General features: G+C 46.1%; 1 protein-coding gene across 1 annotated transcript in view; it reads left to right on the top strand.

Moving 5' to 3' along the window:
- Positions 1-18,386, top strand: part of VPS28 (VPS28 subunit of ESCRT-I) — a 104,973-nt gene extending 86,587 nt beyond the window's left edge. Inside the window, exons 9-10 of the mRNA XM_083171423.1 lie at positions 2,390-2,481; positions 18,065-18,386. Coding sequence (XP_083027549.1) covers positions 2,390-2,481; positions 18,065-18,182 — 210 coding nt within the window. The 3' untranslated portion in view covers positions 18,183-18,386. The remainder of the gene's footprint in view (positions 1-2,389; positions 2,482-18,064) is intronic.
- Positions 18,387-26,246: the final 7,860 nt, after the last annotated feature.

Here is a 26,246-nt window from a genome sequence, read left to right on the forward strand (position 1 = left end):
TACATGCAGTAATACATACCACACAGTCGCACACCAGCATATAATACACACACAGTCGCACACCAGCATATAATACACACGCAGTAATACATATCACACGCAGTCGCACACCAGCATATAATACACACACAGTCACACACCAGCATATAATACACACAGTAATACATATCACACAGTCGCACACCAGCATATAATACACACACAGTAATACATATTACACAGTCGCACATCAGCATATAATACACGCAGTCGCACACCAGCATATAATACACACACAGTAATACATATCACACACAGTCGCACACCAGCATATAATACACACACACAGTCGCACACCAGCATATAATACACACAGTTGCACAGCAGCATATAATACACACACCGTAATACATACCACACAGTCGCACACCAGCATATAATACACACACAGTTATACATATCACACACAGTCGCACACCAGCATATAATACACACGCAGTCGCACACCAGCATATAATACACACGCAGTCGCACACCAGCATATAATACACACACAGTCGCACACCAGCATATAATACACACGCAGTCGCACACCAGCATATAATACACACACAGTAATACATATCACACGCAGTCGCACACCAGCATATAATACACACACAGTCGCACACCAGCATATAATACACACGCAGTAATACATACCACACGCAGTCGCACACCATCATATAATACACACACAGTAATACATATCACACGCAGTCGCACACCAGCATATAATACACACACAGTCACACACCAGCATATAATACACACACAGTAATACATATCACACAGTCGCACACCAGCATATAATACACACACAGTAATACATATTACACAGTCGCACATCAGCATATAATACACGCAGTCACACACCAGCATATAATACACACACAGTAATACATATCACACACAGTTGCACACCAGCATATAATACACACACACAGTCGCACACCAGCATATAATACACACAGTTGCACAGCAGCATATAATACACACACAGTAATACATACCACACACAGTCGCACACCAGCATATAATACACACACAGTTATACATATCACACACAGTCGCACACCAGCATATAATACACACACAGTCGCACACCAGCATATAATACACACGCAGTCGCACACCAGCATATAATACACACACAGTAATACATATCACACGCAGTCGCACACCAGCATATAATACACACACAGTCGTACACCAGCATATAATACACACGCAGTAATACATACCACACACCAGCATATAATACACACGCAGTAATACATACCACATGCAGTCGCACACCAGCATATAATACACACACAGTAATACATATCACACAGTCGCACACCAGCATATAATACACGCAGTCGCACACCAGCATATAATACACACACACAGTAATACATATCACACAGTCGCACACCAGCATATAATACACACACAGTAATACATATCACACAGTCGCACACCAGCATATAATACACGCAGTCGCACACCAGCATATAATACACACACACAGTAATACATATCACACAGTCGCACACCAGCATATAATACACACACAGTAATACATATCACACAGTCGCACACCAGCATATAATACACGCAGTCGCACACCAGCATATAATACACACACACAGTAATACATATCACACAGTCGCACACCAGCATATAATACCATACAGTAATACATACCACACACAGTCGCACACCAGCATATAATACACGCAGTCGCACACCAGCATATAATACACACACACAGTAATACATATCACACAGTCGCACACCAGCATATAATACACACTCACGATACTTGGGACTGATTACATGGCAGTTTCCTGCTGGAATAGTCCATCATTGTGCTGGTACGTGAAGCTACTGTATGGCTGCGATGGTCACCAGGCTCTGCCACGTGACCACATTACACACACACACCATTATAGAAGTGCTACCAGCGGACACAGTGCTCCATGCATCACCCTTATAGATCCGACCACACTGTATGTGACCAGTCCTCCTAGGTCCAATTAGCAGCGTCATGAGTCTGGTGACGCAGTGATAACAGGGGCCCTCTGGTGGGTCTTCTGCTCCTCATATACCATGTGTCTGATACCTCCTACATTTAATATGGATGAGCTTGAATCTGGTGCGATAAGATCTTCCATGAGGTATTCCCAGCACAAACGTGACCCTGTACAGTGAAGTATGTCGGCACAATGTTCTCTCCGTCGGCACCTTCTATCGTTGCCTGGCTCACGGGATGTAGGATTACAACTGATGCAGGTCTGACCTCACAGTATGGTGGTGCCACTTACCGTGACCTGTAAATACTGCTATCCTCTGACTGTGTATATATAATATTCTGTGTTGACAGATCCAGCCTGACCTGCGGGAGCTGATGGAGACCATGAACCGAATGAGCCACCTTCCCCCAGACTTTGAGGGGCGAGAGAAAGTCAGCCAGTGGTGAGGAGAGAGCTCAGTCCTGTGTGTGTTCTGCTGTTCTCCCCTCGTGTCTTCTGCTTGGTTACGTACCCATGGGCCCTAGCATTCCACCTGATCTGGTGTATGGAGGACTTAATGCTGAGTATACTAGTAAATACAAGGATCACATTTATATTTTCCAGCAGCAATTTGGACAGTCCCAGGTACTGCAGCAGTAGTAGGTTACAGCGTTCTCTGTCACAATTAAAGTAACAATTTAGATAAGAATCCAGTGGCTCCTATCACCTGGGCAGCTCGACCACCATTGGGAGCATTTGACCTTTCTACAGGAACCATATTCAAAGGCAGCTTACAGGCCCGATTCCTCAGCTACAACCAAAAGCAGGACTGGATTCCTGTATAACTGTTGTAGTGTGCTTTAATACAGAGAAAACCTATTAACCCTGTCACAGTATATTATAGGGACAAGCCATAGACAACAGCAATGTGCCCCCAAAAGGAAACCCTTGGTGGAAATGTGTTCAGTTCTAGTCTTACATTGCTTCGGTTTGTAAGACTCGTATATGGTTGGCACAGTGCTAGGATCACGCTTTAGACCAGAATGATATTGGCATCCTGGTACTTAGGATGCCAGTGGTTAGAAGACTGACAATGCCATCCTGACACCTGCTAGGTAAGTATACTAACCCGACGGGCGGAGGCTGAGTTCCGGCTCCAGCCTTCTCAGTGTTGGGTTTCAAGCTGCCAGCATTCACTTTCACCCCAGCTAGGTGTAAAGATTATTTAATAAATCAGAATTTTATTTTATTCATAAATTACAAAATATTAAGAACATTAAATCTGGAAGAAGTTACAATGCTATGTGCAAGCAAATAATGCAAGTAAATGAAACGATTTCCATGTATGTGCTATTGTCCATATGTGTATGGGAAGCTGGATAACGTGGTATTGGCTGGAGATCAGATGGATCCCTGCAGTACTGTCAGTGCTGTAATGATAGAGAGAAGTCCCATATAGACCAAGGGAAGAATATCGCTCCCACTTGGAGGCCATCTGTCTCCTCCATGTAACGGCTGTTGTTTGGCCTGATGCGTTTCATTGCATCATATAAGCACTTCCTCAGAGGCATAGTAACACTGCATGGAAGGGGCTCTGTCTATGGCAGGCATTCCCAACCACGGTCCTCAAGGCACACCAACAGTGCAGGTTTTAGTGATATCCAGGCTTCAGCACAGATGGTTTAATCAGAATCACTCAGGTACTAATTAAGTCACCTGTGCTCAAGCCTGGATATTACTAAAACCTGCACTGTTGGTGTGCCTTGAGGACCGTGGTTGGGAATTTGTGGTCTATGGGGATACATCAAAACAGTCTGCACTTGTGTAATGTCACTAGTAATATACATGAGCAGGTTATTCCGTATCTCAGTTACACACACGTTCCATCTGAACACAAATAATGTACATGAGCAGGTTATTCCGTATCTCAGTTACACACATGTTCATCTGTACATACATAATATACATGAGCAGGTTGTCCCGTATCTCAGTTACACACATGTTCCATCTGTACATAAGTAATATACATGAGCAGGTTGTCCCGTATCTCAGTTACACACATGTTCCATCTGTACATAAATAATATACATGAGCAGGTTGTCCCGTATCTCAGTTACACACATGTTCCATCTGTACATAAATATTATACATGAGCAAGTTATTCCGTATCTCAGTTACACACATGTTCCATCTGTACATAAATAATATACATGAGCAGGTTATTCCGTATCTCAGTTACGCACATGTTCCATCTGTACATAAGTAATATACATGAGCAGGTTATTCCGTATCTGTTACACACATGTTCCATCTGTACATAAGTAATATACATGAGCAGGTTATTCCGTATCTCAGTTACACACACGTTCCATCTATACATAAATAATATACATGAGCAGGTTATTCCGTATCTCAGTTACGCACATGTTCCATCTGTACATAAGTAATATACATGAGCAGGTTATTCCGTATCTCAGTTACACACATGTTCCATCTATACATAAATAATATACATGAGCAGGTTATTCCGTATCTCAGTTACACACATGTTCCATCTGTACATAAATAATATACATGAGCAGGTTATTCCATATCTCAGTTACACACATGTTCCATCTATACATAAATATTATACATGAGCAGGTTATTCCGTATCTCAGTTACGCACATGTTCCATCTGTACATAAGTAATATACATGAGCAGGTTATTCCGTATCTCAGTTACACACATGTTCCATCTATACATAAATAATATACATGAGCAGGTTATTCCGTATCTCAGTTACGCACATGTTCCATCTGTACATAAATAATATACATGAGCAGGTTATTCCGTATCTCAGTTACACACATGTTCCATCTATACATAAATAATATACATGAGCAGGTTATTCCGTATCTCAGTTACACACATGTTCCATCTATACATAAATAATATACATGAGCAGGTTATTCCGTATCTCGGTTACACACATGTTCCATCTATACATAAATAATATACATGAGCAGGTTATTCCGTATCTCAGTTACGCACATGTTCCATCTGTACATAAGTAATATACATGAGCAGGTTATTCCGTATCTCAGTTACACACATGTTCCATCTGTACATAAATAATATACATGAGCAGGTTGTCCCGTATCTCAGTTACACACATGTTCCATCTGTACATAAGTAATATACATGAGCAGGTTGTCCCGTATCTCAGTTACACACATGTTCCATCTGTACATAAATAATATACATGAGCAGGTTGTCCCGTATCTCAGTTACACACATGTTCCATCTGTACATAAATATTATACATGAGCAAGTTATTCCGTATCTCAGTTACACACATGTTCCATCTGTACATAAATAATATACATGACAGGGTATTGTCTAATCGCTGTGCCCAATTATCCCCCCACAAATGACATAACTCTCTTGTTGGATAAAATTGGCCACAGCAGCCATCTTTATTGAAACAATACAAAATTAACAATAATCAAAAACATTCCCCACGGAAGGTGGTCCCCGGGGCCCTCAATAAATCAATCCACACCTCTAAGCACTTCCAGGAGTTGTTACCCCCAGCCGATAGCGATTGGCTCGAGGGCACCAATTGTCAACACCCAGTGCTCATTAATTAGCCTCACCCAGGGGAGTCCAGCCCCCTCATGGGGCCCTCCCCGCCGCATAATTAAGCCTCAATGCCACTAACCTCGAGGACCCCCCTCCGCACAGGCCACTGTGACAAAAGACAACCTATCAATAATTCTTCCTAAAATTTATAAAATTAGGGAGGGTGGGTGGGAGCTGTTCAGAAAAATCTCCCAGTGACCCCTATTTCCTGCCTGCATCCTGCTTATATACCCTTACTACACCCCGTTAAGCCCCTCCCCCTATGACCCTCTCCTTAGACACCCCTTCTATGACTGTCCAGCTAGTCAGCTCCCTACAAACCCTGTCAGGGGAGCCTACCCCCAGGCTTTGCCTCCAGTCCGGCTCCTACATGACAGGGTATTGTCTAATCGCTGTGCCCAATTATCCCCCCACAAATGACATAACTCTCTTGTTGGATAAAATTGGCCACAGCAGCCATCTTTATTGAAACAATACAAAATTAACAATAATCAAAAACATTCCCCACGGAAGGTGGTCCCCGAGGCCCTCAATAAATCAATCCACACCTCTAAGCACTTCCAGGAGTTGTTACCCCCAGCCAATAGCGATTGGCTCGAGGGCACCAATTGTCAACACCCAGTGCTCATTAATTAGCCTCACCCAGGGGAGTCCAGCCCCCTCATGGGGCCCTCCCCGCCGCATAATTAAGCCTCAATGCCACTAACCTCGAGGACCCCCCTCCGCCACCAAGCACGGGGTTAAACCCTTGACCCCGAGCGACCCCCCCCACATCCGGAACGCTGTTTCTATTCCTTCCTGTAGTCCCAAGGACCAAACATCGATCCCTACAGCGTTCAAATGCACACCGTCTCCTCTCCAAAAAGCACCGGCACCAGACTCAAGTTCCTTGTGCCTCACCACCACCGCGCCGTTTCTAGCCATAAAACGCCCAATTGCCCTGTTGACTTTTATCCGTGCCTTATTGATCTTGTCAGCCGACCTTGCATCCCTCCAATAACGGCGCGGCACAATATCCGACCAAACTGTGATCACCTCTGGAAACATTGCCCATACCGTAAGAGATCAAACTTGATATCCCGTATCAACTCCCTAAATGGTCTGCTCCCAAGGTCATTCCCTCCCACATGCAACACTAATATGTCGGGAGCCCTATCCAGCCGCACAAAACGGTGAAATTCCTGTAACACTCCACTCCATACCATGCCGCGCTTCCCCAGCCAGCGAACCACTGCCTCCTCTCTATCCAAACCCAGCTGGCGGCCGTTCGGTCTGACATCAGCCCGCAACGCTCCCCAAAAGACATATGAATGTCCTAAAATCCAAATCAGGCACGGGGAATGCCCTAAAATTAGAAAGCACACCATCAGTCTCAACAATCCCCTAAACGAACATATGAACGAAAACGAGACGATTCCCATCGCCCAATGCGCTTAATCAGCTCATCTCCCAAACCCAACCTAGCAGCCTCAGTTGCGGCCCCGATGCGGAAAGAGTGACCCGCGTATTCCTCCCCCTTTAGGCCCAACGTCCGCAGGACTGCTCTAAACACGCTAGTGAACTGGAACCGTGATAAAAAGGACCCATTCGCATGCATCAGCAAAGGATCACTTTCTCTGCCCACTCTGACTTCCTTAAATAACCTTAGCCGTGCCACCGGGCACATATCCGAGCCTAGTACAGAGAAAAGAACCACCTTCTTCCCCCTCCCCAACTGATCCGTCTTAGACCTCCTCACCACTAGCTCCACCCTATCCGAGTATAAATCCACATCCTCCCCTAACAAACCTCCCGGCCTGGAGACGCTTGGACTCACGAGTTCACCAATCCGCAGTGCCCCGAAGAAGGCAAGCGAAAAGGCTACCCCGAACAACCTTTCCTCGAAATTGGAACTACAGACCTCACCCAACTTCCTGCCCATATTCTGCAACAACTGGAAGGACACCGGCCTTCTCTGATCCTGTACTACATGGCCTTTTCTCCAGCCTTTTAAAGCCTGCGCAATCAGGAAATTCTTTGTGACATCAGGCCTCCTACCTGCACGAAACCCAAAAGCTAAGCCCGCCATACAGCGCGTGATCTTTGCCACTGACCAACCAATCTCCTTACAATGGCCTATGTATAGCAAGACAGCCAACTCGTCATCATCCTCCTTCAAACCTACTACCTCACGCCATTCTAACCAGCTCCGCCATTCCTGATTGTATGCCGACCATGTATTTGGGGCCAAGGATTCCCTGATGAGCTGATCGACTACCCGTCCAGCAGAGCCCAGAGCCGACTCAGGAACCCGGTCCCCTCCCTGTCCGCCTCTGGTGCCAACTCCCGGAATCGTTCCCACTGTGAACGAGATAAAGAATCCGCAATGCCGTTAGAGACACCGGGAACGTGCCTAGCCACAACCCACAAATTCAAAGCCAGACATTCCAATACCAACTGCTGCAAAATAGTAACCACCGGCGGTGAAGATGCCGACAATTGATTAATAGCCATGACCACCCCCAAATTATCGCAGTAAAAACAAATCTTCCTATCGCGGAACAGCTCACCCCAAACAACCACAGCAATCAAAATAGGAAACAATTCCAACAATGCTAAATTTTTAACCAAGCCTCTCTGCACCCAAGACTCCGGCCACCGGCCCACACACCAATGTCCCTGGCAATAAGCCCCAAAACCGCCACTCCCAGCGGCGTCTGTAAAAAGGTCTATCTCTGTGGCCACGCAAGTGTCTGACATCCACAAAGCCCTGCCATTAAAGGTTTCCAGAAAAGATGCCCACACCCGCAAGTCCCCTTTCAACTCACTACCTAATCTGACAAAATGATGAGGAAGAACCACCCCTGCTGTCGCTGCTGCCAGCCTCCTGCTGAAAATGCGGCCCATCGGCATAATGCGACACGCAAAATTCAACTTACCCAGCAAGGACTGTAATTCCCTCAATCTGATTTTCTTCAACAGCAACGCCCTCCCTACCTCGGCCTTCAAACCCAGTAATTTTTCTTCAGGCAAGCGACACTCCATATGCACAGTATCAATGACAATACCCAAAAAACTGATCACAGTCGCAGGGCCCTCCGTCTTTCCCGGAGCAAGCGGGACCCCAAAGTCTGCCGACACCCTTTCAACAGTCCTCAACAATAAATCACACACACCGGTCCCCCCGGGACCAATACATAAGAAATCATCTAGGTAATGAATAACTGAACTGCACCCAGAGACATCCTTAACCACCCACTCCAAAAAGGAACTAAAGGCCTCAAAATAAGCACACGACAAGGAGCACCCCATCGGTAAACAACGATCAACAAAAAACTCCCCATCCCAACAACATCCCAACAACCGCAAACTGGTTGGATGAACAGGCAGCAACCGGAATGCCGATTCAATATCAGTCTTTGCCAACATGGCCCCTTTCCCAAACCGCTTCACCCACTTAACAGCCGCATCAAAGGATGTATAAACCACCGAGCAGATGTCGGGGTCAATGCCATCATTGACCGACGCCCCTTTTGGGAAGGATAAATGGTGTATCAGACGAAACTTGTTCGCCTCCTTTTTTGGCACCACCCCCAACGGAGAGACTATCAAATCTGGCCACGGTGCCGCCCTAAACGGTCCAGCCATACGACCCAGCTGCACCTCCTTAAACAGTTTTTCCTGCACCACTTCAGGATGCTCCCTAGCAGACTTCAAATTCCTCCTAAAACTTCCTGACACCTGCACGTCAGAAGGTATCTTAAAACCTTCCCTAAACCCCTCCTCCAACAAGGCGGCTGTCTGCTGGTCAGGATACCTACGCAGATAACCCAGCATCCTTTCCAGCCGAACTGGTGTCGCCCCCTTTTGAACTACTGTCTCGGGACTTCCCTCTGAAGCATTTATTTGCCCCATGGTTCCCTCCACATGATGAACATTCATGCTTGAATTTGCATTTTGCTCCAAACCGGCATGACCCGTCGTTGAAGGCAAAGCAGAGTCCCTTCTGCATGGCCGTCCCGCTTGTGGCCTCTCTCGGCCCCCCCCCATCCCCACGAAAGGGCTGCCCACTTTTTATGGGGGCCGTTACCTTTAACCATAAAGCAATATCCTTATGATCCCAACGAATGTTGGGGCGAACCGCCTTCCTCTGCCTAAACTGCTCATCATACCTGAGCCAAGCCATGCCCCCGTACACACGGTATGCCTCTCCTATCGCATCCATGTAACAGAATAAGCCTGAACAATTGTCAGGTGCCTTCTCCCCAATCACACTAGCTAAAATAGCAAAAGCTTGTAACCAATTTGTGAATGACCACGGTATCAGCCGATACCGCCGCCGTTCCTCCTCCTCCTTTTTCTCCTCCTTGCGGGGCCTATCCAGGTTAAAACGCTCTAAGGGTAGTAATGAAAATATATCCACATATTCCCCTTTCCAAATCTTCTCCCTCACCTCCTGCTTCAGGTGGGCCCCCAATGGCCCCTCAAAACATACATACACCTCCCCTTTCGCAGTGTCACTAAGCCTCCCACTCTCATCCTGCGTCACCACACTGCCCCCTTCAGCCCCTGCCCTGCTGCTGCTTTGCTCCCCGCCGGATACCAGCACCACGCTGCTCCCCGGCACCCCACTGCTAACCGGCACCCCACTGCTAACCGGCACCCCACTGCTAACCGGCACCCCACTGCTAACAGGCACACTATTACTGACCGGCACACTAATGCTAGCTGGTGTGCCCGAATTCTGCGGTGCCCATGCTGCCGCCGGGGACGGCCCCGCCCCCTGCCGCAAACCCACCAGCCAATCTGCAAAACCACTCAATAATTCGGTAAAGCCCCTACTCATTTCCCCCTGGGGGGCTAACCCTCCCCCCCCCTGACTTTGTGCTAAAGCATTAATAGACATAGAGACAGACTCACCAGGCTGCCTGGGGGCTGTGAACCCAGCAGCCGCAGGTCCAGTGTCCTGACGGGTCCCAGATGAAGAAGGACCAGGTATCTCTCCATCGTCTGCTGACGCTGCCATCTCTCTTCTCCTGTCATCCCCACCTTCAGGTATAGCACCAGCCGGCGTGACCTCATTGGGGGCGGAGCCAGCTGTGCGTCTCTCGCTCCGTGTACCAGGCCTGCAGTCCGCAGCCTGTACTTCTGCCCCCCTGGCACGACTCACCCCGCGCTGGGCAGCAGCATGCCCCGCATGCCCCGCCGCTCCAGGTCCAGACCCACGCAACGCCGGATCTTCTTGCACGTGGGGGGGGTTCCCCCCGCGCGGAGGGTTCCGCCTGCATGTTGGATTCCTCCCAGACCTGGTCCTGCGGGCGGAAGGTGCCCGGCCCGCAGCCTGGCCTGGAGGGTCCCTGACGGGGCTCCTAGAACGGCGCTGAACCCTGGGGGACACAGATGGGCTGAAGCGCTCCGGAGGCCTGGACCTCCGAGGCCGTGCGCCCGCTGGAGCAGCCTCCTGCGTTGCTGCTCCCAGTCCCCCCAGCAGACCTGACATCTGCTGCTGCAGCCACTCTGTCCCTCTGGTGCCTGCTGCCTCCCTGAGGGCAGCCAGCGCTGCAGATACCTCAGCATCAGCGTTTGGGGAAGCCATGGGAGATGCAGTGCTGCTTAGCTGTTCAGAAAAATCTCCCAGTGACCCCTATTTCCTGCCTGCATCCTGCTTATATACCCTTACTACACCCCGTTAAGCCCCTCCCCCTATGACCCTCTCCTTAGACACCCCTTCTATGACTGTCCAGCTAGTCAGCTCCCTACAAACCCTGTCAGGGGAGCCTACCCCCAGGCTTTGCCTCCAGTCCGGCTCCTACATGAGCAGGTTATTCCGTATCTCAGTTACGCACATGTTCCATCTGTACATAAGTAATATACATGAGCAGGTTATTCCGTATCTGTTACACACATGTTCCATCTGTACATAAGTAATATACATGAGCAGGTTATTCCGTATCTCAGTTACACACACGTTCCATCTATACATAAATAATATACATGAGCAGGTTATTCCGTATCTCAGTTACGCACATGTTCCATCTGTACATAAGTAATATACATGAGCAGGTTATTCCGTATCTCAGTTACGCACATGTTCCATCTGTACATAAGTAATATACATGAGCAGGTTATTCCGTATCTCAGTTACACACATGTTCCATCTGTACATAAGTAATATACATGAGCAGGTTATTCCGTATCTCAGTTACACACATGTTCCATCTGTACATAAATAATATACATGAGCAGGTTGTCCCGTATCTGTTACGCACATGTTCCATCTGTACATAAGTAATATACATGAGCAGGTTATTCCGTATCTCAGTTACACACATGTTCCATCTATACATAAATAATATACATGAGCAGGTTGTCCCGTATCTGTTACGCACATGTTCCATCTGTACATAAGTAATATACATGAGCAGGTTGTCCCGTATCTGTTACGCACATGTTCCATCTGTACATAAGTAATATACATGAGCAGGTTATTCCGTATCTCAGTTACACACATGTTCCATCTGTACATAAATAATATACATGAGCAGGTTATTCCGTATCTCAGTTACACACACGTTCCATCTATACATAAATAATATACATGAGCAGGTTATTCCGTATCTCAGTTACGCACATGTTCCATCTGTACATAAGTAATATACATGAGCAGGTTATTCCATATCTCAGTTACGCACATGTTCCATCTGTACATAAGTAATATACATGAGCAGGTTTTTCCGTATCTGTTACACACATGTTCCATCTGTACATAAATAATATACATGAGCAGGTTATTCCGTATCTCAGTTACGCACATGTTCCACCTGTACATAAATAATATACATGAGCAGGTTATTCCGTATCTCAGTTACGCACATGTTCCACCTGTACATAAATATTATACATGAGCAGGTTATTCCGTATCTCAGTTACGCACATGTTCCATCTGTACATAAATAATATACATGAGCAGGTTATTCCGTATCTCAGTTACGCACATGTTCCATCTGTACATAAGTAATATACATGAGCAGGTTATTCCGTATCTGTTACACACATGTTCCATCTGTACATAAGTAATATACATGAGCAGGTTATTCCGTATCTCAGTTACGCACATGTTCCATCTGTACATAAGTAATATACATGAGCAGGTTATTCCGTATCTCAGTTACACACATGTTCCATCTGTACATAAATAATATACATGAGCAGGTTATTCCGTATCTGTTACGCACATGTTCCATCTGTACATAAATATTATACATGAGCAAGTTATTCCGTATCTCAGTTACGCACATGTTCCATCTGTACATAAATAATATACATGAGCAGGTTATTCCGTATCTCAGTTACACACATGTTCCATCTGTACATAAGTAATATACATGAGCAGGTTGTCCCGTATCTCAGTTACACACATGTTCCATCTGTACATAAATAATATACATGAGCAGGTTATTCCGTATCTCAGTTACACACACGTTCCATCTGTACATAAGTAATATACATGAGCAGGTTATTCCGTATCTGTTACACACATGTTCCATCTGTACATAAGTAATAAACATGAGCAGGTTATTCCGTATCTCAGTTACACACATGTTCCATCTGTACATAAGTAATATACATGAGCAGGTTATTCCGTATCTCAGTTACACACATGTTCCATCTGTACATAAATAATATACATGAGCAGGTTATTCCGTATCTGTTACACACATGTTCCATCTGTACATAAGTAATATACATGAGCAGGTTATTCCGTATCTCAGTTACACACATGTTCCATCTGTACATAAATAATATACATGAGCAGGTTATTCCGTATCTCAGTTACACACATGTTCCATCTGTACATAAATAATATACATGAGCAGGTTATTCCGTATCTCAGTTACGCACATGTTCCATCTGTACATAAGTAATATACATGAGCAGGTTATTCCGTATCTCAGTTACACACATGTTCCATCTGTACATAAGTAATATACATGAGCAGGTTGTCCCGTATCTCAGTTACACACATGTTCCATCTGTACATAAATAATATACATGAGCAGGTTATTCCATATCTCAGTTACACACATGTTCCATCTGTACATAAGTAATATACATGAGCAGGTTATTCCGTATCTGTTACGCACATGTTCCATCTGTACATAAGTAATATACATGAGCAGGTTATTCCGTATCTCAGTTACACACATGTTCCATCTGTACATAAGTAATATACATGAGCAGGTTATTCCGTATCTCAGTTACGCACATGTTCCATCTGTACATAAATAATATATATGAGCAGGTTATTCCGTATCTCAGTTACGCACATGTTCCATCTGTACATAAATAATATTCATGAGCAGGTTATTCCGTATCTCAGTTACACACATGTTCCATCTGTACATAAATAATATACATGAGCAGGTTATTCCGTATCTCAGTTACGCACATGTTCCATCTATACATAAGTAATATACATGAGCAGGTTATTCCGTATCTCAGTTACACACATGTTCCATCTGTACATAAATAATATACATGAGCAGGTTGTCCCGTATCTCAGTTACACACATGTTCCATCTGTACATACATAATATACATGAGCAGGTTATTCCGTATCTCAGTTACACACATGTTCCATCTGTACATAAATAATATACATGAGCAGGTTATTCCGTATCTCAGTTACACACATGTTCCATCTGTACATAAGTAATATACATGAGCAGGTTCTTCCGTATCTCAGTTACACACATGTTCCATCTGTACATAAATAATATACATGAGCAGGTTATTCCGTATCTCAGTCACACACATCATGGGGCGAAATGTAATAGGGTGCGTTTTTTTTGGGGGGGGTTTGTTTTTTTGCGTTTATGGGCATTTTCCGAAAATCGCATATTTTATAGGTTGCGATTCCCGTAAAAAAAATCGCACTTTTTACTGCGAAATCGCACTTTTTGTAGTGTTGATTTTTAGTCACACTTCAGTTCGCATCCAGATGTTTTCCCATTGGAAAGCATCTAACTTGCACATGTAATAGGGTGCAATTTTTGGTAAAGGTTACCAAAAAATTAGACCAGGTTCTGGCTGGCGAGTTTGATAGAACCATGTACAGATCATTGTGATCTGTGCATGGTTCTGTCCAAAATAAAGGGTTTAAAAAAAAACCGGTGTGGGGTCCCCCCTCCTGAGCATAACCAGCCCCGGGCTCAAAGAGCCGGTCCTGGTTTCATAAAATCACTGGGACAAACAAGTTCGGGTTCCCTGGATTTTATAAAACCAGCACCAGGCTCAAGGGCCGGTCCTGTTCACAAAATACGGGGGACAAAATGACTAGGGGTCCCCACGTATTTCAAGAACCAGCACCGGGTCCAACCAGCCAGCAGGGTAATGCCACAGCCAGGGGAAGACTTTTTATACAAGCCACCCTGCCCCCGGCCAAAGCATTCACCCCCTGACCGGTCAGCAGGGGTCCTGGGGGAGTGGGGACCCCCCTAAAGAAGGGGTCCTCCCCCTCCAGAACTTACCTGCCCATGCTGATGCCCGGGGCTGTCCTCGATGCCCCTGGGCATCGAGCTGATGATTGTGTAAAAAATAGAAAAACTATTGTGTTTTGCTGTGGAACTATGAGTCCCAGCATGCCTGCACCACATGCAGGGACTTGGAGAACCCAAGTCCCAGCATGTGGGGCAATAAAGGGCCCGCTGGGACTTGCAGTCCCACAGTAGCACAAATAGTTAAATAAATATACACACACACTTACAGTATAACTTTATTTCACTCGGAGCCCATTCATCCATACTCACCTACTGTATGTTTATAGTAGATCGGTCCCCTTGTCCTGTACAATCCATAGTGGGGTACCTGTGGATAGAAAACATGCTCACAGACGTCTTCAGCGCTTTCACGGGTGCCCTGCAGCACTGTAATCACGGTCCGGTCTTCTGTTTACATCTGGGGCTCCGCCTCCAGACCAGGACTTAGCCCCGCCCACCAGCCAATCATGGACCGGCATGGGGGTTTTCCCGGACCATCATTGGCTGGTGGGCGGGCCTAAGTCCCGGTCTGGGGGCGGTCAGGGGGTGAATGCTTTGGCCAGGGGGACTTGTATAAAAAGTCTCCCCCCGGCTGTGGCATTACCCTGTCCTCCGTATTTTGGGAACCAGGACCGGCCCTTGAGCCTGGTGCTGGTTTTATAAAATCCAGGGAACCCCAACTTGTTTGTCCCTGTGATTTTATGAAACCAGGACCGGCTCTTTGCACAGGAGGGGGGGACCCCACGCCGTTTTGTGACTGTTCCCGTTAATTTTGATCAATAGATTTGGGGTTATAGTGCTGCGATCCACCTCTTATGGTTTCATACCCTGGAAATGTCCCACAAATGACATACACTTTGTAATTTATCAATATAACTGTATTCTGTTTTTTTTTCTATATGAGAACGATGTGTGCAGGGTAATAAAGTGAAGTTGATGAACAATTTCGGTGTTTGCTCGAGCTACGTATAATAATACCGCTCTCTGAAAATAAAAAACAAATCCAATATCTAATATCAGCAAATGAAAGAATGTTTCTTCTAGAATGTCCGTCCATGCTAAAACGTATATTTCAAGCTTTGCACAATAGCTGGTGTGTTGATTTTAGATGAAGGGTCACTAGTGTGACCTGGTGTCAAGAAACGGCGACCCGTTAATTGATAATATTGTTCAAGGTCTCAGATCTTATTGCTACTTAATCTTCAGGTACCTCTTTCATTGGTGGTCAGCGAGCGTGCGTTTTCAGGGGGGGGGGGTAATTACTGGCGGTGTCTGAGCTCGGGTTCCCGTACTTCGGTGATAAACGGTCAGTCCGCTCGCACCATGTTACAACAGCTCCCCGTGCTGCGGTTTCCGTCCCGTGTATCTCCCCGTCTGTGTAGGTTCGCAGTGCACGGCTGCGGATACCGGGTAGGTCCGCCGCTGTGCCCGCTCACCTCTTTACAGGTTCCCTGCACTTCTTTCGCGATCGTCTCCCCGTACTCTCCTCCGATGTTAACGGTTAGGGTCCCACGGTGGTTTCCGCATCTTCTGCTTGGTGCAAGCACACGCTGGCTGTAATAGTCTGGGGATAGCCTTTCCGTGGCCACTTTCTGGAATAAATGGAAAAAGATAGGACGAATTTGCGCCCCTAGACTGCTGCACACTTCACCAAGGATTACCAAACCAAACCACAATGTATAACAAAAAGGAAAAGTCTCATGCGCTGTCTAGATGATGGAAGGGAATCTTCAATCTCCTTAATTAGCCGATGGTCAGCCAAATGACACCGTTACAGTAATAGGGAAGAAAAGGCAAGGTCAGGGAGTATTCGGACACAGTACCCAAATCTGTGTTACTGACCTGTCTTGTTGCCCTATTTGCATGTAAAGGTAACTTTTTGATCCAACAGTGGTCCCACATCCCCAAGTGTACAGGGCTTACCTTTTAGCTAGGCCCTATATGCACGTAGGGGTATCTTTAATTGTCCACCTGGCGTTCCACAAATTTTCAATCAGTCACAGACTCCACAGGTTAAAAAACAGGAATTTATTCAGCATACAGACATCCAAATAATACATCCACAAGGTAAAAAGAACAAAGACTGCTACAGGGGGAAAAAAACCTTGATGCCACCTCGACTCACCCGGGTTAAAGAGATTGAGGTGGTTTAGCCGATCAAGATGGAAGTGATGGCACAAGGGTCCCTGGGCAAAGATGATGCTGGTTCCTCCTCACCAACGCGTTTCGGGCCGTTAAGTGGCCCTTTTTCAAGGTACCTTCACCTATCAACACATCACCTATTGTGCAAAACTTGAAATAGACGTTTTAGCATGGACGGACATTCTATAACAGGGATGGCCAAACCGGTCCTCGAGATCTACCAACGGTCCATGTTTTCCAGGTTACCTAGCTGGTGCACAGCTGTAGTCATGCCGCCCCTGTTCTAGAAGAAACATTCTTTCATTTGCTGATATTAGATATTGGATTTGTTTTTTATTTTCAGAGAGCGGTATTATTATACGTAGCTCGAGCAAACACAGAAACTGTTTATCAACTTCATTTTATTACCCTGCACACATCGATCTCGTATATAAAAAACAGAATACAGTTATATTGATAAATTACAAAGTGTATGTCATTTGTGGGACATTTCCAGGGTATAAAACCATAAGAGGTGGATCGCAGCACTATAACCCCAAATCTATATATATAAATAATACCCACGTGTCATGACCAGGGCCTGCTGTGCTTGTCCATCGCTGAGGGTGTTCCCGTGGTTTGTGGCACAATCTCCAACTACATTCCCCAACATGCATCTCTCTCATAGAGACCCTATGTGTGGTGGTCTCTGTTCCTGTATCTGACCTGTGGGTTGTCCCCTTGTCCTTTGAGGTGTCCTTATGGTTTCCTGTCATCCTCAGGCTGCAGAAGCTCAGCAGTATGTCTGCATCCGATGAACTGGACGACTCTCAGGTTCGCCAGATGCTGTTTGACCTGGAATCTGCGTACAATGCATTCAATCGGTTCCTGCATTCCTAGCGCCACCGGTACTGAATCCGCGCCACCCGCTCCTGTCTCCACCTTACAGAGCTCGTCCGGTCCACTAGGAGGAAATGTAGTAACACTGCTGTGGGAAGTCATTGTGCCATGTATTGTCTACACATACACGCCCCGATTGTTGTATCTTATTTGTTTATATAGTAATAAAAGTACATTCATTATACCTAATAAAGTTTTGTGTTGTTCATATGACATGTAGATAGCAGGACGTGCAGTCAGGGGAGGCAGTGCTTCCCCTGTCAATTTGTTTTAAAATAATACAAAGAATATACCTATGACACATATTCTGTGTCATAAGTATTTTCTTTATATTATTTTACTAGTTTGAATTATTTAACCTAGTTTGGGAGGCACGATAAGCGTGCCTCCCACACAGAACTGCAAGGGGATGAAGCGGGGGGGCGGGGCTTGGGGCAGGGCAGGGCTAAGCTTTGGTCTAAAAAATCCATTAAAAATAACACTAAAAGCGGCACTTCTAGAAGTGCCTAATTGACAGGGGCTGCTGTGATTGGACAGCAGATCCAGCTGCTGTCCAATTACAGCAGCCCCTGTCATGTAAGCCGAAAGTGCTGCGTTTGCTCCATAAGCTGTGACCCATGCCACTGCCGGCTCCCGAGTCCCTGTGTGGCTGCTGCTCCCCTCTCCCCTGCCCAGTGAGTATCATTTTTTTTCGGGGGGGGGGGGGGGGTACAGCGGGCGGGGACGGAGGTTTGCGGCAGGGGACGGGTGCTGGCTGCTGCTGGAGGAGGGGGGCAGCGGGTGTCGGCGTCAGTCAGGAGGGGGGGGGGGTGCGGTGCGGTGGTGGCTGTGACAGTGCCTCTCCGTTCACAGCCACCACCGCACGTCACTGGTAGATAGGAGGAGTTACAGGGAGGGGTGATGGAGCAGTAAGAGGAAGGGTTATGGGGTGTAGGGGGAGGAGTGATGGGGAGCAATAGGAGGAGATACAGGGAGGGGTGATGGGGGTATTAGGAGGAGGGGTTATACACACAGGGTTTTGTGAGTAATGGGAGAAGTCATACAGAAGGGGTGTAATAGTTATAAGGTATTACACAGAGGGTATATTGAGTAATAGGAGGTGTTATACAGAGAGTGTAGTGAGTGATAGGAGGTGTTATACAGAGGGGGGTGTAGTGAGTGATAGGAGGTGTTATACAGAGGGGGTGTAGTGAGTGATAGGAGGTGTTATACAGAGGGGGGTGTAGTGAGTGATAGGAGGTGTTATACAGAGGGGGGTGTAGTGAGTGATAGGAGATGTTATACAGAGGGGAGTGTAGTGAGTGATAGGAGATGTTATACAGAGGGGGTGTAGTGAGTGATAGGAGGTGTTATACAGAGGGGGGTGTAGTGAGTGATAGGAGGTGTTATACAGAGGGGGGTGTAGTGAGTGATAGGAGATGTTATACAGAGGGGGGTGTAGTGAGTGATAGGAGGTGTTATACAGAGGGGGGTGTAGTGAGTGATAGGAGGTGTTATACAGAGGGGAGTGTGGTGAGTGATAGGAGGTGTTATACAGAGGAGGGTGTAGTGAGTGATAGGTGTTATACAGAGGGGGGTGCAGTGAGTGATAGGAGGTGTTATACAGAGGGGGGTGTAGTGAGTGATAGGAGAAGTCATACAGAAGGGGTGTAATAGTTATAAGGTATTACACAGAGGGTATATTGAGTAATAGGAGGTGTTATACAGAGAGTGTAGTGAGTGATAGGAGGTGTTATACAGAGGGGGGTGTAGTGAGTGATAGGAGGTGTTATACAGAGGGGGTGTAGTGAGTGATAGGAGGTGTTATACAGAGGGGGGTGTAGTGAGTGATAGGAGGTGTTATACAGAGGGGGGTGTAGTGAGTGATAGGAGATGTTATACAGAGGGGAGTGTAGTGAGTGATAGGAGATGTTATACAGAGGGGGTGTAGTGAGTGATAGGAGGTGTTATACAGAGGGGGGTGTAGTGAGTGATAGGAGGTGTTATACAGAGGGGGGTGTAGTGAGTGATAGGAGATGTTATACAGAGGGGGGTGTAGTGAGTGATAGGAGGTGTTATACAGAGGGGGGTGTAGTGAGTGATAGGAGGTGTTATACAGAGGGGAGTGTGGTGAGTGATAGGAGGTGTTATACAGAGGAGGGTGTAGTGAGTGATAGGTGTTATACAGAGGGGGGTGCAGTGAGTGATAGGAGGTGTTATACAGAGGGGGGTGTAGTGAGTGATAGGAGGTGTTATACAGAGGGGGTGTAGTGAGTGATAGGAGATGTTATACAGAGGGGGTGTAGTGAGTGATAGGAGGTGTTATACAGAGGGGAGTGTGGTGAGTGATAGGAGGTGTTATACAGAGAGAGTGTAGTGAGTGATAGGAGGTGTTATACAGAGGGGGTGTAGTGAGTGATAGGAGGTGTTATACAGAGGGGGTGTAGTGAGTGATAGGAGGTGTTATACAGAGGGGGTGTAGTGAGTGATAGGAGGTGTTATACAGAGGGGGTGTAGTGAGTGATAGGAGGTGTTATACAGAGGGGGGTGCAGTGAATAATAGGAGGTGTTATACAGAGGGGGTGTAGTGAGTGATAGGAGGTGTTATACAGAGGGGGTGTAGTGAGTGATAGGAGGTGTTATACAGAGGGGGGTGCAGTGAATAATAGGAGGTGTTATACAGAGGGGGTGTAGTGAGTGATAGGTGTTATACAGAGGGGGTGTAGTGAGTGATAGATGTTATACAGAGGGGGTGTAGTGAGTGATAGGAGGTGTTATACAGAGAGAGTGTAGTGAGTGATAGGAGGTGTTATACAGAGAGAGTGTAGTGAGTGATAGGAGGTGTTATACAGAGGGGGTGTAGTGAGTGATAGGAGGTGTTATACAGAGGGGAGTGTGGTGAGTGATAGGAGGTGTTATACAGAGAGAGTGTAGTGAGTGATAGGAGGTGTTATACAGAGGGGGGTGTAGTGAGTGATAGGAGGTGTTATACAGAGGGGGTGTAGTGAGTGATAGGAGGTGTTATACAGAGGGGGGTGTAGTGAGTGATAGGAGATGTTATACAGAGGGGGTGTAGTGAGTGATAGGAGGTGTTATACAGAGGGGAGTGAAGTGAGTGATAGGAGGTGTTATACAGAGAGAGTGTAGTGAGTGATAGGAGGTGTCCTACAGAGGGGAGTGAAGTGGGTGATAGGTGTTATACAGAGGGGTGTAGTGAGTGATAGGTGTTATACAGAGGGGTGTAGTGAGTGATAGGAGATGTTATACAGAGGGGAGTGAAGTGAGTGATAGGATGTGTTATACAGAGGGGGTGTAGTGAGTGATAGGAGGTGTCCTACAGAGGGGAGTGTAGTGAGTGATAGGAGGTGTCCTACAGAGGGGAGTGAAGTGGGTGATAGGTGTTATACAGAGGGGTGTAGTGAGTGATAGGTGTTATACAGAGGGGTGTAGTGAGTGATAGGAGATGTTATACAGAGGGGAGTGAAGTGAGTGATAGGATGTGTTATACAGAGGGGGTGTAGTGAGGGATAGGAGGTGTTATACAGAGGGGGTGTAGTGAGTGATAGGAGGTGTCCTACAGAGGGGGGTGTAGTGAGTGATAGGAGGTGTTATACAGAGGGGTCTGTAGCGAGTGATAGGAGGTGTTCTACAGAGGGGGTGTAGTGAGGGATAGGAGATGTTATACAGAGGGGAGTGTAGTGAGTGATAGGAGATGTTATACAGAGGGGGGTGTAGTGAGTGATAGGAGGTGTTATACAGAGGGGGTGTAGTGAGGGATAGGAGGTGTTATACAGAGGGGGTGTAGTGAGTGATAGGTGTTATACAGAGGGGAGTGTAGTGAGTGATAGGAGGTGTTATACAGAGGGGAGTGTAGTGAGTGATAGGAGGTGTTATACAGAGGGGGTGTAGTGAGTGATAGGTGTTATACAGAGGGGAGTGTAGTGAGTGATAGGAGATGTTATACAGAGGGGGGTGTAGTGAGGGATAGGAGGTGTTATACAGAGGGGGTGTAGTGAGTGATAGGAGGTGTTATACAGAGGGGGTGTAGTGAGAGGTGTTATACAGAGGGGGTGTAGTGAGAGGTGTTATACAGAGGGGGTGTAGTGAGTGATAGGAGGTGTTATACAGAGGGGGTGTAGTGAGTGATAGGAGGTGTTATACAGAGGGGGGTGCAGTGAATAATAGGAGGTGTTATACAGAGGGGGTGTAGTGAGTGATAGGAGGTGTTATACAGAGGGGGTGTAGTGAGTGATAGGAGGTGTTATACAGAGGGGGGTGCAGTGAATAATAGGAGGTGTTATACAGAGGGGGTGTAGTGAGTGATAGGTGTTCTACAGAGGGGGTGTAGTGAGTGATAGATGTTATACAGAGGGGGTGTAGTGAGTGATAGGAGGTGTTATACAGAGAGAGTGTAGTGAGTGATAGGAGGTGTTATACAGAGAGAGTGTAGTGAGTGATAGGAGGTGTTATACAGAGGGGGTGTAGTGAGTGATAGGAGGTGTTATACAGAGGGGAGTGTGGTGAGTGATAGGAGGTGTTATACAGAGAGAGTGTAGTGAGTGATAGGAGGTGTTATACAGAGGGGGGTGTAGTGAGTGATAGGAGGTGTTATACAGAGGGGGTGTAGTGAGTGATAGGAGGTGTTATACAGAGGGGGGTGTAGTGAGTGATAGGAGATGTTATACAGAGGGGGTGTAGTGAGTGATAGGAGGTGTTATACAGAGGGGAGTGAAGTGAGTGATAGGAGGTGTTATACAGAGAGAGTGTAGTGAGTGATAGGAGGTGTCCTACAGAGGGGAGTGTAGTGAGTGATAGGAGGTGTTATACAGAGGGGAGTGTAGTGAGTGATAGGAGGTGTTATACAGAGGGGGTGTAGTGAGTGATAGGAGGTGTTATACAGAGGGGGATGTAGTGAGTGATAGGAGGTGTCCTACAGAGGGGAGTGTAGTGAGTGATAGGAGGTGTCATACAGAGGGGAGTGTAGTGAGGAATAGGAGGTTTTATACAGAGGGGAGTGAAGTGAGTGATAGGATGTGTTATACAGAGGGGGTGTAGTGAGTGATAGGAGGTGTTATACAGAGGGGGGTGTAGTGAGTGATAGGAGGTGTTATACAGAGAGAGTGTAGTGAGTGATAGGAGGTGTCCTACAGAGGGGGGTGTAGTGAGTGATAGGAGGTGTTATACAGAGGGGTCTGTAGCGAGTGATAGGAGGTGTTCTACAGAGGGGGTGTAGTGAGGGATAGGAGATGTTATACAGAGGGGAGTGTAGTGAGTGATAGGAGATGTTATACAGAGGGGGGTGTAGTGAGTGATAGGAGGTGTTATACAGAGGGGGTGTAGTGAGGGATAGGAGGTGTTATACAGAGGGGGTGTAGTGAGTGATAGGAGGTGTTATACAGAGGGGAGTGTAGTGAGTGATAGGAGGTGTTATACAGAGGGGGTGTAGTGAGTGATAGGTGTTATACAGAGGGGAGTGTAGTGAGTGATAGGAGATGTTATACAGAGGGGGTGTAGTGAGTGATAGGAGGTGTTATACAGAGGGGGTGCAGTGAGAGATAGGAGGTGTTATACAGAGGGGAGTGTAGTGAGTGATAGGAGGTGTCCTACAGAGGGGGGTGTAGTGAGTGATAGGAGATGTTATACAGAGGGGGTGTAGTGAGTGATAGGAGGTGTTATACAGAGGGGTGTGTAGTGAGTGATAGGAGGTGTTCTACAAAGGGGGTGTAGTGAGTGATAGGAGGTGTTATACAGAGGGGGGTGCAGTGAGTGATAGGAGGTGTGAAGGGTTAATCAGCCATCTTGTTTCTCTGTCTTATAGTTTCTGTTCCTGCTTATCTCAAGAAGTTATGTTCTGGCTTGTTTCCAGTACTCGCTTGCTATCATGTACTTTGTAACTTTCCTCAGAAACTGTACATCCTGTAATTTCTCATAACTAACGAATACTACACACTCCCCTATAAGGCGACGTATAAGCCACCCCACCTAGATGCTGTTATTTCCCTACCTCTGCACCAAATATTAACCAATCATATAATTGAACCAGCGCCGTATGTTATGTATAAATATGTTGTTTTTGTCATTATTAAATTAGAGTTAAACCTTGTATCTGTGGTCCTCGTTACTGGTCATATCATATAAGGTTACACTCTCACGGAGCTCTAAGGGGTCTTCACACTGAGGTCAAATAAGGTAATGAATATATAAGGAAATCGATACATCGGCACATGATCGATTTTCCTTCAAATGGGGGCTCGGCCGCGGGATTCGAAGTTCATTCCTACACGGTCGTCAGCAGACTCCAAAAGTCTACTCTGAGACCGCTGTGAGGTTACGGACAAACTCGATCCTGAACCTATGACTCTATCCCCGGGGGATATCGGATGTCAGTTCATAGAAGTTAAAATCTTCTATCTTTGTTTTGTGTACACACTGATCTAGGATCAGATACCGTACTTGGAGTACGAAGAGACCACGGGTCTTTATCCAAATAGAACCTCATTTTGAACACCCACTATTTCATTGGCCAAATTTCCTTACTATGTTTAGTTTGAAGTATAAGTTTTTCTTATTTCAATATCCTTGTGTGATTGGTAAGTATACACACTTGTGATATCTGTATTTCTTTGTAAACCGTGCGGCTGGTAAGTTCACGCACACTAATCTCCCCACTTGTCCCATTTGATTACTGTATGCCAACAGACTTGCGGACTTTATGCTCTCCTTCTTGGAGTAACGCAACGTGAGGCTTCATATACAGTTCTCATAATCAGAACCACTAGACTCTATCCACTGTCACGTAGACAGTCTGTGGTCCCTACTAACAAAATCATTATACATTTAAAACTATATGAGATGTCTAAAGTGAATACATAATTCTGAAAAGTGGGCAGACAAAGACCAACCCTCACAGCCTGCTGCAACAGGTTGTACCTGCCTTTCTGTGACGACGCCCCTGGTCTGCACACTTTGAATTTTTCACGCTCTCATATCATAGTCACATATGTCACATCCTAGACACCCACAAATAGGAACCTGTGAAGATTGTCAGTGTAGTATAGTGCTTTGGTACCACAACCCTGAAAGAGACGATTATTGGCCGAAATTAGTATCTGCCAATAGTGAACTTATAAGGTTCAAATCTACACTCACGTCCTTTTCTAACGGTACTGTTGTAGAGGCGGTCCTTGTATTAGGTTGCCATCTGCGCACGGACGTTATACAAAAATACATTGATCAACCATACCCTTTCTTTGTGACGGATATACCAATTAATCTCTTCAATTATCCAGTTATCTGTCCCAAATCAATAGAGCAGATTCACCAACTACCTGAAAGTAGTCAGATACTATATTTCTTAGATTTCAGTGAAGATTATAGTCAACAACAACAGATAAAGAAGTGGAAACTATTTTCACAGAAACATCAGAAACAAACTCACAATAAACATGGGTTCAAAACAAAGTAAAAAGACTGTAACATATCCACCTCCCCTACCTAACGAGACATGTAAAGATTACGTAGCCCGTAACTCACCCACTAATTATTTTTTAATCAACCCATGGATAGATAATCTAGCGGGATGGACTGAAAATTGTGGGAGCGAAGATGCATTTCCCAGAGATGGCGGCAATTACCCCTATTACATGGAAATGGTTAAAGGATTGTGTCTTGGAGACAAACAAGCCTGGCCATGGTATGATGCTGATCCGTCTTGGGACATGAAATACATGTCTGCAGGAGGTGAACAATGGCTCACCATTGCCCCCTTCTGGCATGACACCACAATCACCAAGAAACAAAGACAAATAAAACTCATATCTAAATCTTTACATGACAAAGAGGAGAAGAGAATTAAGAAGGTTGTTAAAATATTATCACCACCCCCTTATAGCCCAGTCTATCCCTCATTGACAGATACTGACCTGATGGCCATTAGTCACCAGGTTCTATACCCCAGTGCACCACCCCCCAATCCTGGTGTACCGGGGTCTGGTACAATACCTCCAGGACAAGTACCCCCTGTTAATAACGTCATACCCCCTGTAAACCAACAACTAGGAGAAGAATCTGACACTGACGACGAAA

Source organism: Crinia signifera, chromosome 2 (genome assembly GCF_055691185.1).
Source record: "Crinia signifera chromosome 2, ASM5569118v1, whole genome shotgun sequence".
NCBI classification, from domain to species: Eukaryota; Metazoa; Chordata; class Amphibia; order Anura; family Myobatrachidae; genus Crinia; species Crinia signifera.